A 13,863-nucleotide genomic window follows, 5' to 3' on the forward strand; every position below is an offset into this window, starting at 1 on the left:
TCTTTTCTTTTTCCAGACACTTTTTTAAATTATTTGTTCTGGTTCTGAGAAAAATGCCATTGTTATTTTGACAGGGATTGCTTTGAATCTGTAGATTGCCTTGGGTAGTATGGTCACTGGGTTGTTTGGTCAACAACACTGATTCTTCCAATCCAAGAACACGGTATATCTTTCCATCTGTTGGTGTCATCTTCAGCTTCTTGCATCAGTGTCTTGTAGTTATTGGAGTACAGGTCTTTGGTCTCCTTAGCTAGGTTTATTACTAGATTATTTATTCTCTTTGATGTGATGGTAAATGGGATTGTTTCCTTGATTTCTCTTTCTGATACTCCTTTGTTAGTGTATAAGATGCAACAGATTTCTGTATATTAATAATAATATTTAATAAGCTTCAGTATCTTAGTTTGTGAATGATATTGATTATACACGTACTGGTACTTAGGCAGCCCAAGACTGAGTTTTGCTATTTTGTAAAACAAATTGGGAAAGTTTCCATCATACTGTGTCATGCCAAAGTAGGTAACACCGCATCGGAATAGAAATTTACTTGGAAATTGAGAGAGAGTGATCAGCACTAAAATCGGTGGGGTCAAGAAAGAGAGAAGTAAAAGTAAACGATAGGTAATTATTGGCTCCTTATCCCTTTTCTTCTGTCAGTCTATAAAATTATAATTATGTGTGTATAACCTGGATTTGTCTGGCTTAGTTAAGAAAGTAGGAGAAAATCAACCTGGATCAGTAGGATCCCTGCTCACCATCTCAGTTCATCCGCAGACGTTCACCGAGCCTCTGCTCTCTGGAGGGCTCGGTGTTAGCAGTGGGGACACTCGGAAAAGCAGGACAGCCCACACCTAGGACAGTCTAGGAGCCGCAGTCACATCGGGAAGTTGGTGAAAGGTCTCCTAAGTCCCATAGGGCAAATAAAAATAGGGCGAGGGGGTGGGGGTCCGGGAGAGAGCACCCAAGTGTAAGTGCCCAGCGCCAGGGCAGTTCGGGGCTTTGGGAAGCTGGGGGGGAGGTCCTTCTGTGGGAGGTGATGGTAATGAAGCTGGGTGGTGGCGGCAGGCAGACGTGCAGACGGCACTTGTTAGTGGTGAGAGGAACGTGTCAGGTGGGAGATTGCTCTGAGAAGTCCCTCTGGGATCGTGGATACATCTCCTGGGCGAGGGGGGAAGGTGTACTTTGTTCAGGGATGCTTAGAGACCTGGTTATCCTGCCTGAGCTGCTAGGACACTCAGAATGCTCCAACTGCAGGGAGGAGTGGCGTTTGACGTGGCTCACAGTGTACTCCGTCCTGGCATATATAGTTGAAGAGGTTTGGTAACCGCCCCAAACTTGGGGTAGGATTTACTGGGGTGTGTTCTTGGAAACGGTCTGCTGGACACTTACACTGATGGGTCAGCTCCCCTCGATGGTCAGAATCCAAAGCCATAGATGAGGAATGGTCCTGGACATCGCAGGGAGGAAACACCCACCGAGGCTGAATTCCAAACAGGGAATCCACCTCCGGCCCTCCCGACAGCCCTGGGAGACCCCCGGGCACGGGGTCCGGATGTGACGGGCGCTGATGCCCCCTCCCTGGGGGGTGAGAGAGGTGAGGGCCTGGGTGAGGGAGGCCGGCTTCAGGTCTGCACAGGGAAGGAGCCCAGCGCTGCCAGGAGTCAAGGTAGAACCGTGTGGAGGGACTCGGGTTGCAGGGAATCCAGGTCGGTTCTGCTGTCAGCCCTGGGAGACCGCAGGCAGGGTTGCGGGGATCAGTGCCCCAACCCCCACCCCCGCTTCCCTCTCGGGGGTCCTGGCTGTGGAGGGGCCTGGGTCCAAGGGGAGCAAAGTGAGGTGGGCAGAGGGAGGGGCCCAGGCCCAGCCTGGAGCCCAGGTGAGGAGCAGAGGGAAGGCTGAGGGACCCCCAGGGAATCCATCTCAGCGCCTGGCGTCCACAGTCCTGGGAAGCCCTGGGCTTGGTGGCCTGCTGTGAGTCCACAGACGCCCCTGGGGGTCTCTGGGCAGTGAGGGCCTTGGTGTGAAGGTGTGGGCTCGGCTCAACAAGGGGGCGTCCCAGGACCCGCCAGGGCTCAAGGTGAGGACCCTGACGGAGGACAGCATGGGCCCCACAGATCCCCGCCCCTGCTGTCAGCCCTGGGAGGGCCTGGGTGGGATGAGCACTCGTGGGGCCCTGACTTCCTGACACCCGGGTCTCCGAGGGACGGGGGTCCTGCGATGAGGGGCGGGGCCTCGGGTGGCCAGAGGCTAGACGACACGACGCCTAAGTGACGACCCTGAGGGAAAACTGAGGGGACCCCGAACCCGGAAAAGAGGCCATCCCACAGAAAGGGGCCCTTGCTATCAGCTGTCCGGAGGCCCGAGGGCAGGACAGGTCCCCGTGTTGTGTCGTGACTGCGGCACCCTGGTCTCACAGAGACCGGGGACTTCGTGTGAGATGAGGGGGGGACCCTGGGATCTGCAGAGGAGAGAATCCGAGGTCCCACTGGGAGTGAAGGTGACGACCGCGAGCGAGCAGTGAGGGACCCTGGACCCCAAAACACAGTCGGTCCTGGGAGGCCATAGATCGGAATAAGCACCGGCGGCATTTCCCGCCATCCGGGTCTCGGAGGGACTGGGGTCCTGAGATGAGGGGCGGGGCTTCGGGGGTTCCAAGGGGAGGCTACATGCCGCCTGAGTCAAAGTGAGGACCCCGAGGGAGAACGGAGGGATCCTGGACCCCAAGACAGTGTTGGACCTTGGAGGCCTTGGGGCAGGGTGACCACCAGTGGCATTTCCCGACATCCGGGTCTCCGAGGGACTGGGGTCCTGGGATGAGGGGCGGGGATTGGGGTGGCCAGAGGGGAGACCACATGCTGCCTGAGTCAAGTTGAGGACCCCGAGGGAGAACGGACGGATCTTGCACCCCGAGACAGTGTTGGACCTTGGAGGCCTTGGGGCAGGGTGACCACCTGTGGCGTTTCCTGCCATCCGGGTCTCGGAGGGACTGGGGTCCTGGGATGAGGGGCGGGGCCTCGGGGGCTCCAAGGGGAGGCTACATGCCGCCTGAGTCAAAGTGAGGACCCTCAAGCAGGAAGGAGGGGCCCCTGATCCCAGAAAAGTGGCCATCCCACAGAGAGTCGCCCTTGCTTTCAGCTGTCCGGAGGCCCGAGGGGACGACAGGCCCACGTGGTTTGTCCTGACTTCCGCATCCGAGTCTCAGACAGACTGGGGACATAGTGAAAGGGAGGGGGCCTCAGGTCTGCGGAGGAGAGAATCTCAGGGCCGCTTGGGAGTGAAGGTGACGACCGCGAGTTAGCATTCAGGGACCCTGGACCCCAGAACAGAGTCAGTCGTGGGAGGCCATGGGGCGGGAGGACCTCGGGCAGCAGTTCCTGAAATGCGGGTCTCAGAGGGACTGGGGTCTTGGTATGACGGGCGGGGCCTCAGGTGGGCTGAGAGGGGAATCCCAGGTCCTGCCAGGAGTCAAGGTGACCCCGAGGGAGGAGTGAGGGACCCGAGATCCCAGAACAGAGGGGACGCAACCGATCCTGCGCCTGCTGTCAGCCCTGGGAGGCCTCAATGCGGGATGAGCACACGTGGTGTGTCCTGACTTCGGCATCCAGGGCTCAGAGAGACCGGGGACCTACTATCAGGATGGGGCCCTCAGGTGGTTGGAGAGCAGAATCCCAGGTCCCGCTTGGAGTCCCGGTGAGGACCCTGAGTTAGCGCGGACAGGACCTCCCACCCTAGAAGAGTGGGAACCTGCCAGAGCCCAGGCCTCCTGCCAGCACGCGGGTCCAGGGCTGTGCCACAGTGTAGATCCGAGGTCTCCCCTCCTTTCTCTCCCAGGGGCTCCAGACACCGGGAAGGCCTAGGTCTGAGACACGTGTTCTCGGGTCACAGAGCACAGGAGGCTGGCAGTGCCAGGACTGAAGGTGAGGTGTGGGCCCTGAGTGTGTACCCGGGGGCTCCCGGAACAGAGGGGACCGCACGAGGCCAACGTCCACTCCACACACCCCGTGTTGCCCCCAGAACCTCGGGCTGTGCCGGCTGCACCCTGAGGAGCCGCCTCACTTCCCCCGTCAGGTTCACAGACGACCGTCCACCAGGAGGAGAGCCCCTGTGAGGCCGAGGGCACCCCTGAAGAGGAGACCTGTAAGTAGCCTTTGTCAGAGCCCCCCACGGTGGGTTTCTCAGCCCGGGCCACTGACACTCCCTTTCTTCCCCAGGCCCGTGGGTCCCCATCTGTCACCCCTGCCCTCGCTGCTCTCAGCTGCCCGACACCACTCACCGTGCCTCCCGTTCAGATGCGTGACCTCCACCACACTGAAGCCGACTTTCACGACCCAAGAGAGGCTGAGGATTCCGAGGATGAGCAGGACATTTGGGTTGAGGAGGAGGAGGGCGCATCCCCGTTGTCTCCCTCCTCCTCCTCCTCCTCTTCCTCCTCCTCCTCCTTCTCCTCCTCGTCTTCCTACTCAGTCCTGTTCCTGGGCAGTGGCGAGGAGGTGGCTGATTCTGGGACACCCAGTCCCGCGCAGAGCCCTCAGGGTGTCTGCCCCTCCCCCACAGCCGTGGCAGCCCCTCCCTGGAGCCAGTCGGAAGACAATGGCCTCAGAAGCCAAGGTGAGGAGGGGCCCAGCACCGGGCAGGACCCGGCAGATGCCGAGTCCCGGCTCCACGATGCATTACATTTGATGATGGTTGACCTGATGGGCTTCCTGCTCCACAAGTACCGCACAAAGCAGCCGACCTCAAAAGAGGAAATGCTGAATGCGGTCCTCAGAGATGACCAGGACCACTTCCCTGCGGTCTTGAGCCAAGCCTCTGAGTGTCTGCAGCTGGTCTTTGGGGTGGATGTGAAGGAGGTGGACCCCAGGGAGCACTTGTATGTCCTGGTCCCCACCCTGGGCCTCACCTACGATGGCATGCAGGACGATGGGCAGAGCATTCCCAAGACTGGCCTCCTGCTGATACTTCTGGGTGTGATTGTCCTGGAGGGCGACTTTGCTCCTGAGGAGGCAGTCTGGGGAGCACTTAGCAAGATGGGGCTGTGTGCTGGGAGGGAGCACTTCATCTATGGGGAGCCCAGGGAGCTCATCACCAACGTGTGGGTGCGGGAGGGGTACGTGGAGTACCGGCAGGTGGCCAACAGCGATCCCGCTCGCCACGAGTTCCTGTGGGGTCCCCGGGCCTACACGGAGACCAGCAAGCTGCAAGTCCTGGAACATTTCCTCAGGATCAATAGAAGGGGTCCCAGTTCTTTCCCGTCCCTGTCTGAAGAGCGAGTGAGTGATGAGGAAGAGGGGGCCTGAGCCAAACTTGCAGCTGGGCTCCTTCTAGGCCCCAGTCCGGCAGCTTCTCCTGCCGGGCAGGAAGTGAGGCTGACTCTTCACTGTGTGTCTGAGGAGCAAGCAGTCAGCCTTCTAGGTAGTGAGGGCCCGGGCCAGTGGGGGGGACACGGTGTACAGCATCTCTGGGCTCCTGTTCTCTACAATGATATGGAAATTCATCTTCATTTCCTTTAGTGATGTTTCAGATGTTATTCGTTTTAATAAATATCAATATACTTTATTTTATTATACAGTCTTTGTAAAGATTACATTTTATTTACAGTTATGAGAAAATATTGGTTATATACCCCTTGTTCTGCAATACATTCTTGAACCTTCCTTACACCCAATAGTTTGTACTTCCCACTCCCTCACCCCTATATTGCCCCTTGCCCCTCACCCCTCCCCACTGGTAATCACTAGTTTGTTCTCTATGAGCCTGCTTCTTCTTTGTTATACTCACTAGTTTCTTGTATTTTTTAGAGTCCACATATAAATTGATATCATGCAGTATTTGTCTTTCTCTGTCTGATTTATTTCACTTAGCATAATGTCCTCCAAGTCCATCCATCTTGCTGCAAACGGCAAAATTTTGTTTTTTATGGCTGAGTAGTATTCCGGTGTGTGTGTGTGTGTGTGTGTGTCTGTGTGTGTGTGTGTCTGTGTGTGTGTGTCTGTGTGTGTGTGTGTCTGTGTGTGTGTGTCTGTGTGTGTGTGTGTCCATTCATCTGCTGATGGACATTTAGCTTCCTTCCACATCTTGGCAATTGTAGATAACGCTGCTGTGAATATTGGGTGCGTGTATCTTTTCAAATTAGTATCTGGTTTTTTTTGTGTGTTTTTTTTTTTTTGAGATGTATACCCAGGAATGGAATTGCTGGGTCACTTGGTCGTTCTAGTTTTAGTTTGTTGAGAAACGGCATACTGTTTTCCAGAGTGGTCACACCAATTTACATCCCCACCAACAGTGTAGGAGGGATCCCTTCTCTCCACATCTTCGCCAACATTTGCTATTTGCGTTCCTTTTGAAGGTAGCCATTCTGACAGGTATAAGGTGATATGTCATCGTGGTTTTGATTTGCATTTCCCTGATGGTTAATTATACTGAGCATCTTTTCACGTGCCTGCTGGCCACCTGCATTTCCTCTTTGGACAAATGTCTATTGTGGTGTTCTGCCCGTTTTTAGTTGGGTCATTTGTTTTTTTGATGTTGAATTGTATGAGCTGTTTATATATGGTGGTTATTGCTCCCTTGTCAGTTGTAACGTTTGCAAATATTTTCTCCCCTTCAGTAGGTTGTTGTTTTAATTTAGTCAGTGGGTTCCCTTGCTGTGCAGAAGCTTTTAAGTATAATTAGGTCCCCGCTGTTTATTTTTCCTTTTATTTCCTTTGTTTTAGGACATGGATCCAAAAAGTTATTGCTGTAATTTATGTCAGAGAGTGTTCTGCCTATGTTTTCCTCTAGGAGTATTATAGTATCCAGTCTTAAATGTAGATCTTTAATCTATTTTGAGTTTATTTTTGTATATGGTGTTAGAGAATGTTCTAAGTTCATTGTTTGACAGGTAGCTGTCCAGTTTTCCCAGAGCCACTTATTGAAGAGACTGTCTTTTCTCCATTCAATATCCTTGCTTCCTTTGTCGTACATTAATTGACGGTAAGTGTGTGGGTTTACTTCTCGCCTCTCTATCCTGTTCCATTGATCTGTGTGTCTGTTTGGGGGCCAGAACCGCACTGTTTTGATTACTACAGCTTTGTAGTATAGTCTAACGTCAGGGAGCATGATCTCTCCAGCTCTGTTCTTCATTCCCAAGATTGTTTTAGCTATTGGGGTTCTTTTCTTTTTCCAGACACTTTTTTAAATTATTTGTTCTGGTTCTGAGAAAAATGCCATTGTTATTTTGACAGGGATTGCTTTGAATCTGTAGATTGCCTTGGGTAGTATGGTCACTGGGTTGTTTGGTCAACAACACTGATTCTTCCAATCCAAGAACACGGTATATCTTTCCATCTGTTGGTGTCATCTTCAGCTTCTTGCATCAGTGTCTTGTAGTTATTGGAGTACAGGTCTTTGGTCTCCTTAGCTAGGTTTATTACTAGATTATTTATTCTCTTTGATGTGATGGTAAATGGGATTGTTTCCTTGATTTCTCTTTCTGATACTCCTTTGTTAGTGTATAAGATGCAACAGATTTCTGTATATTAATAATAATATTTAATAAGCTTCAGTATCTTAGTTTGTGAATGATATTGATTATACACGTACTGGTACTTAGGCAGCCCAAGACTGAGTTTTGCTATTTTGTAAAACAAATTGGGAAAGTTTCCATCATACTGTGTCATGCCAAAGTAGGTAACACCGCATCGGAATAGAAATTTACTTGGAAATTGAGAGAGAGTGATCAGCACTAAAATCGGTGGGGTCAAGAAAGAGAGAAGTAAAAGTAAACGATAGGTAATTATTGGCTCCTTATCCCTTTTCTTCTGTCAGTCTATAAAATTATAATTATGTGTGTATAACCTGGATTTGTCTGGCTTAGTTAAGAAAGTAGGAGAAAATCAACCTGGATCAGTAGGATCCCTGCTCACCATCTCAGTTCATCCGCAGACGTTCACCGAGCCTCTGCTCTCTGGAGGGCTCGGTGTTAGCAGTGGGGACACTCGGAAAAGCAGGACAGCCCACACCTAGGACAGTCTAGGAGCCGCAGTCACATCGGGAAGTTGGTGAAAGGTCTCCTAAGTCCCATAGGGCAAATAAAAATAGGGCGAGGGGGTGGGGGTCCGGGAGAGAGCACCCAAGTGTAAGTGCCCAGCGCCAGGGCAGTTCGGGGCTTTGGGAAGCTGGGGGGGAGGTCCTTCTGTGGGAGGTGATGGTAATGAAGCTGGGTGGTGGCGGCAGGCAGACGTGCAGACGGCACTTGTTAGTGGTGAGAGGAACGTGTCAGGTGGGAGATTGCTCTGAGAAGTCCCTCTGGGATCGTGGATACATCTCCTGGGCGAGGGGGGAAGGTGTACTTTGTTCAGGGATGCTTAGAGACCTGGTTATCCTGCCTGAGCTGCTAGGACACTCAGAATGCTCCAACTGCAGGGAGGAGTGGCGTTTGACGTGGCTCACAGTGTACTCCGTCCTGGCATATATAGTTGAAGAGGTTTGGTAACCGCCCCAAACTTGGGGTAGGATTTACTGGGGTGTGTTCTTGGAAACGGTCTGCTGGACACTTACACTGATGGGTCAGCTCCCCTCGATGGTCAGAATCCAAAGCCATAGATGAGGAATGGTCCTGGACATCGCAGGGAGGAAACACCCACCGAGGCTGAATTCCAAACAGGGAATCCACCTCCGGCCCTCCCGACAGCCCTGGGAGACCCCCGGGCACGGGGTCCGGATGTGACGGGCGCTGATGCCCCCTCCCTGGGGGGTGAGAGAGGTGAGGGCCTGGGTGAGGGAGGCCGGCTTCAGGTCTGCACAGGGAAGGAGCCCAGCGCTGCCAGGAGTCAAGGTAGAACCGTGTGGAGGGACTCGGGTTGCAGGGAATCCAGGTCGGTTCTGCTGTCAGCCCTGGGAGACCGCAGGCAGGGTTGCGGGGATCAGTGCCCCAACCCCCACCCCCGCTTCCCTCTCGGGGGTCCTGGCTGTGGAGGGGCCTGGGTCCAAGGGGAGCAAAGTGAGGTGGGCAGAGGGAGGGGCCCAGGCCCAGCCTGGAGCCCAGGTGAGGAGCAGAGGGAAGGCTGAGGGACCCCCAGGGAATCCATCTCAGCGCCTGGCGTCCACAGTCCTGGGAAGCCCTGGGCTTGGTGGCCTGCTGTGAGTCCACAGACGCCCCTGGGGGTCTCTGGGCAGTGAGGGCCTTGGTGTGAAGGTGTGGGCTCGGCTCAACAAGGGGGCGTCCCAGGACCCGCCAGGGCTCAAGGTGAGGACCCTGACGGAGGACAGCATGGGCCCCACAGATCCCCGCCCCTGCTGTCAGCCCTGGGAGGGCCTGGGTGGGATGAGCACTCGTGGGGCCCTGACTTCCTGACACCCGGGTCTCCGAGGGACGGGGGTCCTGCGATGAGGGGCGGGGCCTCGGGTGGCCAGAGGCTAGACGACACGACGCCTAAGTGACGACCCTGAGGGAAAACTGAGGGGACCCCGAACCCGGAAAAGAGGCCATCCCACAGAAAGGGGCCCTTGCTATCAGCTGTCCGGAGGCCCGAGGGCAGGACAGGTCCCCGTGTTGTGTCGTGACTGCGGCACCCTGGTCTCACAGAGACCGGGGACTTCGTGTGAGATGAGGGGGGGACCCTGGGATCTGCAGAGGAGAGAATCCGAGGTCCCACTGGGAGTGAAGGTGACGACCGCGAGCGAGCAGTGAGGGACCCTGGACCCCAAAACACAGTCGGTCCTGGGAGGCCATAGGTCGGAATAAGCACCGGCGGCATTTCCCGCCATCCGGGTCTCGGAGGGACTGGGGTCCTGAGATGAGGGGCGGGGCTTCGGGGGTTCCAAGGGGAGGCTACATGCCGCCTGAGTCAAAGTGAGGACCCCGAGGGAGAACGGAGGGATCCTGGACCCCAAGACAGTGTTGGACCTTGGAGGCCTTGGGGCAGGGTGACCACCAGTGGCATTTCCCGACATCCGGGTCTCCGAGGGACTGGGGTCCTGGGATGAGGGGCGGGGATTGGGGTGGCCAGAGGGGAGACCACATGCTGCCTGAGTCAAGTTGAGGACCCCGAGGGAGAACGGACGGATCTTGCACCCCGAGACAGTGTTGGACCTTGGAGGCCTTGGGGCAGGGTGACCACCTGTGGCGTTTCCTGCCATCCGGGTCTCGGAGGGACTGGGGTCCTGGGATGAGGGGCGGGGCCTCGGGGGCTCCAAGGGGAGGCTACATGCCGCCTGAGTCAAAGTGAGGACCCTCAAGCAGGAAGGAGGGGCCCCTGATCCCAGAAAAGTGGCCATCCCACAGAGAGTCGCCCTTGCTTTCAGCTGTCCGGAGGCCCGAGGGGACGACAGGCCCACGTGGTTTGTCCTGACTTCCGCATTCGAGTCTCAGACAGACTGGAGACATAGTGAAAGGGAGGGAGCCTCAGGTCTGGGGAGGAGAGAATCTCAGGGCAGCCTGGGAGTGAAGGTGACAACCGCGAGTTAGCATTCAGGGACCCTGGACCCCAGAACAGAGTCAGTCGTGGGAGGCCATGGGGCGGGAGGACCTCGGGCAGCAGTTCCTGAAATGCGGGTCTCAGAGGGACTGGGGTCTTGGTATGACGGGCGGGGCCTCAGGTGGGCTGAGAGGGGAATCCCAGGTCCTGCCAGGAGTCAAGGTGACCCCGAGGGAGGAGTGAGGGACCCGAGATCCCAGAACAGAGGGGACGCAACCGATCCTGCGCCTGCTGTCAGCCCTGGGAGGCCTCAATGCGGGATGAGCACACGTGGTGTGTCCTGACTTCGGCATCCAGGGCTCAGAGAGACCGGGGACCTACTATCAGGATGGGGCCCTCAGGTGGTTGGAGAGCAGAATCCCAGGTCCCGCTTGGAGTCCCGGTGAGGACCCTGAGTTAGCGCGGACAGGACCTCCCACCCTAGAAGAGTGGGAACCTGCCAGAGCCCAGGCCTCCTGCCAGCACGCGGGTCCAGGGCTGTGCCACAGTGTAGATCCGAGGTCTCCCCTCCTTTCTCTCCCAGGGGCTCCAGACACCGGGAAGGCCTAGGTCTGAGACACGTGTTCTCGGGTCACAGAGCACAGGAGGCTGGCAGTGCCAGGACTGAAGGTGAGGTGTGGGCCCTGAGTGTGTACCCGGGGGCTCCCGGAACAGAGGGGACCGCACGAGGCCAACGTCCACTCCACACACCCCGTGTTGCCCCCAGAACCTCGGGCTGTGCCGGCTGCACCCTGAGGAGCCGCCTCACTTCCCCCGTCAGGTTCACAGACGACCGTCCACCAGGAGGAGAGCCCCTGTGAGGCCGAGGGCACCCCTGAAGAGGAGACCTGTAAGTAGCCTTTGTCAGAGCCCCCCACGGTGGGTTTCTCAGCCCGGGCCACTGACACTCCCTTTCTTCCCCAGGCCCGTGGGTCCCCATCTGTCACCCCTGCCCTCGCTGCTCTCAGCTGCCCGACACCACTCACCGTGCCTCCCGTTCAGATGCGTGACCTCCACCACACTGAAGCCGACTTTCACGACCCAAGAGAGGCTGAGGATTCCGAGGATGAGCAGGACATTTGGGTTGAGGAGGAGGAGGGCGCATCCCCGTTGTCTCCCTCCTCCTCCTCCTCCTCTTCCTCCTCCTCCTCCTTCTCCTCCTCGTCTTCCTACTCAGTCCTGTTCCTGGGCAGTGGCGAGGAGGTGGCTGATTCTGGGACACCCAGTCCCGCGCAGAGCCCTCAGGGTGTCTGCCCCTCCCCCACAGCCGTGGCAGCCCCTCCCTGGAGCCAGTCGGAAGACAATGGCCTCAGAAGCCAAGGTGAGGAGGGGCCCAGCACCGGGCAGGACCCGGCAGATGCCGAGTCCCGGCTCCACGATGCATTACATTTGATGATGGTTGACCTGATGGGCTTCCTGCTCCACAAGTACCGCACAAAGCAGCCGACCTCAAAAGAGGAAATGCTGAATGCGGTCCTCAGAGATGACCAGGACCACTTCCCTGCGGTCTTGAGCCAAGCCTCTAAGTGTCTGCAGCTGGTCTTTGGGGTGGATGTGAAGGAGGTGGACCCCAGGGAGCACTTGTATGTCCTGGTCCCCACCCTGGGCCTCACCTACGATGGCATGCAGGACGATGGGCAGAGCATTCCCAAGACTGGCCTCCTGCTGATACTTCTGGGTGTGATTGTCCTGGAGGGCGACTTTGCTCCTGAGGAGGCAGTCTGGGGAGCACTTAGCAAGATGGGGCTGTGTGCTGGGAGGGAGCACTTCATCTATGGGGAGCCCAGGGAGCTCATCACCAACGTGTGGGTGCGGGAGGGGTACGTGGAGTACCGGCAGGTGGCCAACAGCGATCCCGCTCGCCACGAGTTCCTGTGGGGTCCCCGGGCCTACACGGAGACCAGCAAGCTGCAAGTCCTGGAACATTTCCTCAGGATCAATAGAAGGGGTCCCAGTTCTTTCCCGTCCCTGTCTGAAGAGCGAGTGAGTGATGAGGAAGAGGGGGCCTGAGCCAAACTTGCAGCTGGGCTCCTTCTAGGCCCCAGTCCGGCAGCTTCTCCTGCCGGGCAGGAAGTGAGGCTGACTCTTCACTGTGTGTCTGAGGAGCAAGCAGTCAGCCTTCTAGGTAGTGAGGGCCCGGGCCAGTGGGGGGGACACGGTGTACAGCATCTCTGGGCTCCTGTTCTCTACAATGATATGGAAATTCATCTTCATTTCCTTTAGTGATGTTTCAGATGTTATTCGTTTTAATAAATATCAATATACTTTATTTTATTATACAGTCTTTGTAAAGATTACATTTTATTTACAGTTATGAGAAAATATTGGTTATATACCCCTTGTTCTGCAATACATTCTTGAACCTTCCTTACACCCAATAGTTTGTACTTCCCACTCCCTCACCCCTATATTGCCCCTTGCCCCTCACCCCTCCCCACTGGTAATCACTAGTTTGTTCTCTATGAGCCTGCTTCTTCTTTGTTATACTCACTAGTTTCTTGTATTTTTTAGAGTCCACATATAAATTGATATCATGCAGTATTTGTCTTTCTCTGTCTGATTTATTTCACTTAGCATAATGTCCTCCAAGTCCATCCATCTTGCTGCAAACGGCAAAATTTTGTTTTTTATGGCTGAGTAGTATTCCGGTGTGTGTGTGTGTGTGTGTGTGTCTGTGTGTGTGTGTGTCTGTGTGTGTGTGTCTGTGTGTGTGTGTGTCCATTCATCTGCTGATGGACATTTAGCTTCCTTCCACATCTTGGCAATTGTAGATAACGCTGCTGTGAATATTGGGTGCGTGTATCTTTTCAAATTAGTATCTGGTTTTTTTTGTGTGTTTTTTTTTTTTTGAGATGTATACCCAGGAATGGAATTGCTGGGTCACTTGGTAGTTCTAGTTTTAGTTTGTTGAGAAACGGCATACTGTTTTCCAGAGTGGTCACACCAATTTACATCCCCACCAACAGTGTAGGAGGGATCCCTTCTCTCCACATCTTCGCCAACATTTGCTATTTGCGTTCCTTTTGAAGGTAGCCATTCTGACAGGTATAAGGTGATATGTCATCGTGGTTTTGATTTGCATTTCCCTGATGGTTAATTATACTGAGCATCTTTTCACGTGCCTGCTGGCCACCTGCATTTCCTCTTTGGACAAATGTCTATTGTGGTGTTCTGCCCGTTTTTAGTTGGGTCATTTGTTTTTTTGATGTTGAATTGTATGAGCTGTTTATATATGGTGGTTATTGCTCCCTTGTCAGTTGTAACGTTTGCAAATATTTTCTCCCCTTCAGTAGGTTGTTGTTTTAATTTAGTCAGTGGGTTCCCTTGCTGTGCAGAAGCTTTTAAGTATAATTAGGTCCCCGCTGTTTATTTTTCCTTTTATTTCCTTTGTTTTAGGACATGGATCCAAAAAGTTATTGCTGTAATT

At 54.9% G+C, this 13,863-nt stretch overlaps 2 protein-coding genes across 2 annotated transcripts; both read left to right on the forward strand.

The window, feature by feature from the left end:
* Positions 1 to 4,289: 4,289 nt before the first annotated feature.
* Positions 4,290 to 5,442, forward strand: LOC141576256 (melanoma-associated antigen 8-like). Its single transcript, XM_074359008.1, has one exon. The coding sequence runs from the start codon at positions 4,290 to 4,292 to the stop codon at positions 5,295 to 5,297; it is 1,008 nt and encodes a 335-aa protein (XP_074215109.1). The 3' UTR covers positions 5,298 to 5,442.
* A 5,996-nt stretch (positions 5,443 to 11,438) lies between these two features.
* LOC141576257 (melanoma-associated antigen 8-like) lies at positions 11,439 to 12,591 on the forward strand. Its single transcript, XM_074359009.1, has one exon. The coding sequence runs from the start codon at positions 11,439 to 11,441 to the stop codon at positions 12,444 to 12,446; it is 1,008 nt and encodes a 335-aa protein (XP_074215110.1). The 3' UTR covers positions 12,447 to 12,591.
* Positions 12,592 to 13,863: the final 1,272 nt, after the last annotated feature.

This window comes from Camelus bactrianus, chromosome X, assembly GCF_048773025.1.
Source record: "Camelus bactrianus isolate YW-2024 breed Bactrian camel chromosome X, ASM4877302v1, whole genome shotgun sequence".
In the NCBI taxonomy this organism is placed as follows: domain Eukaryota; kingdom Metazoa; phylum Chordata; class Mammalia; order Artiodactyla; family Camelidae; genus Camelus; species Camelus bactrianus.

Coding starts and splice junctions, on each gene's coding strand:
- LOC141576256 (XM_074359008.1), top strand. CDS start 4,290: ATGCGTGACCTCCACCACACTGAAGCCGACTTTCACGACCCAAGAGAG.
- LOC141576257 (XM_074359009.1), top strand. CDS start 11,439: ATGCGTGACCTCCACCACACTGAAGCCGACTTTCACGACCCAAGAGAG.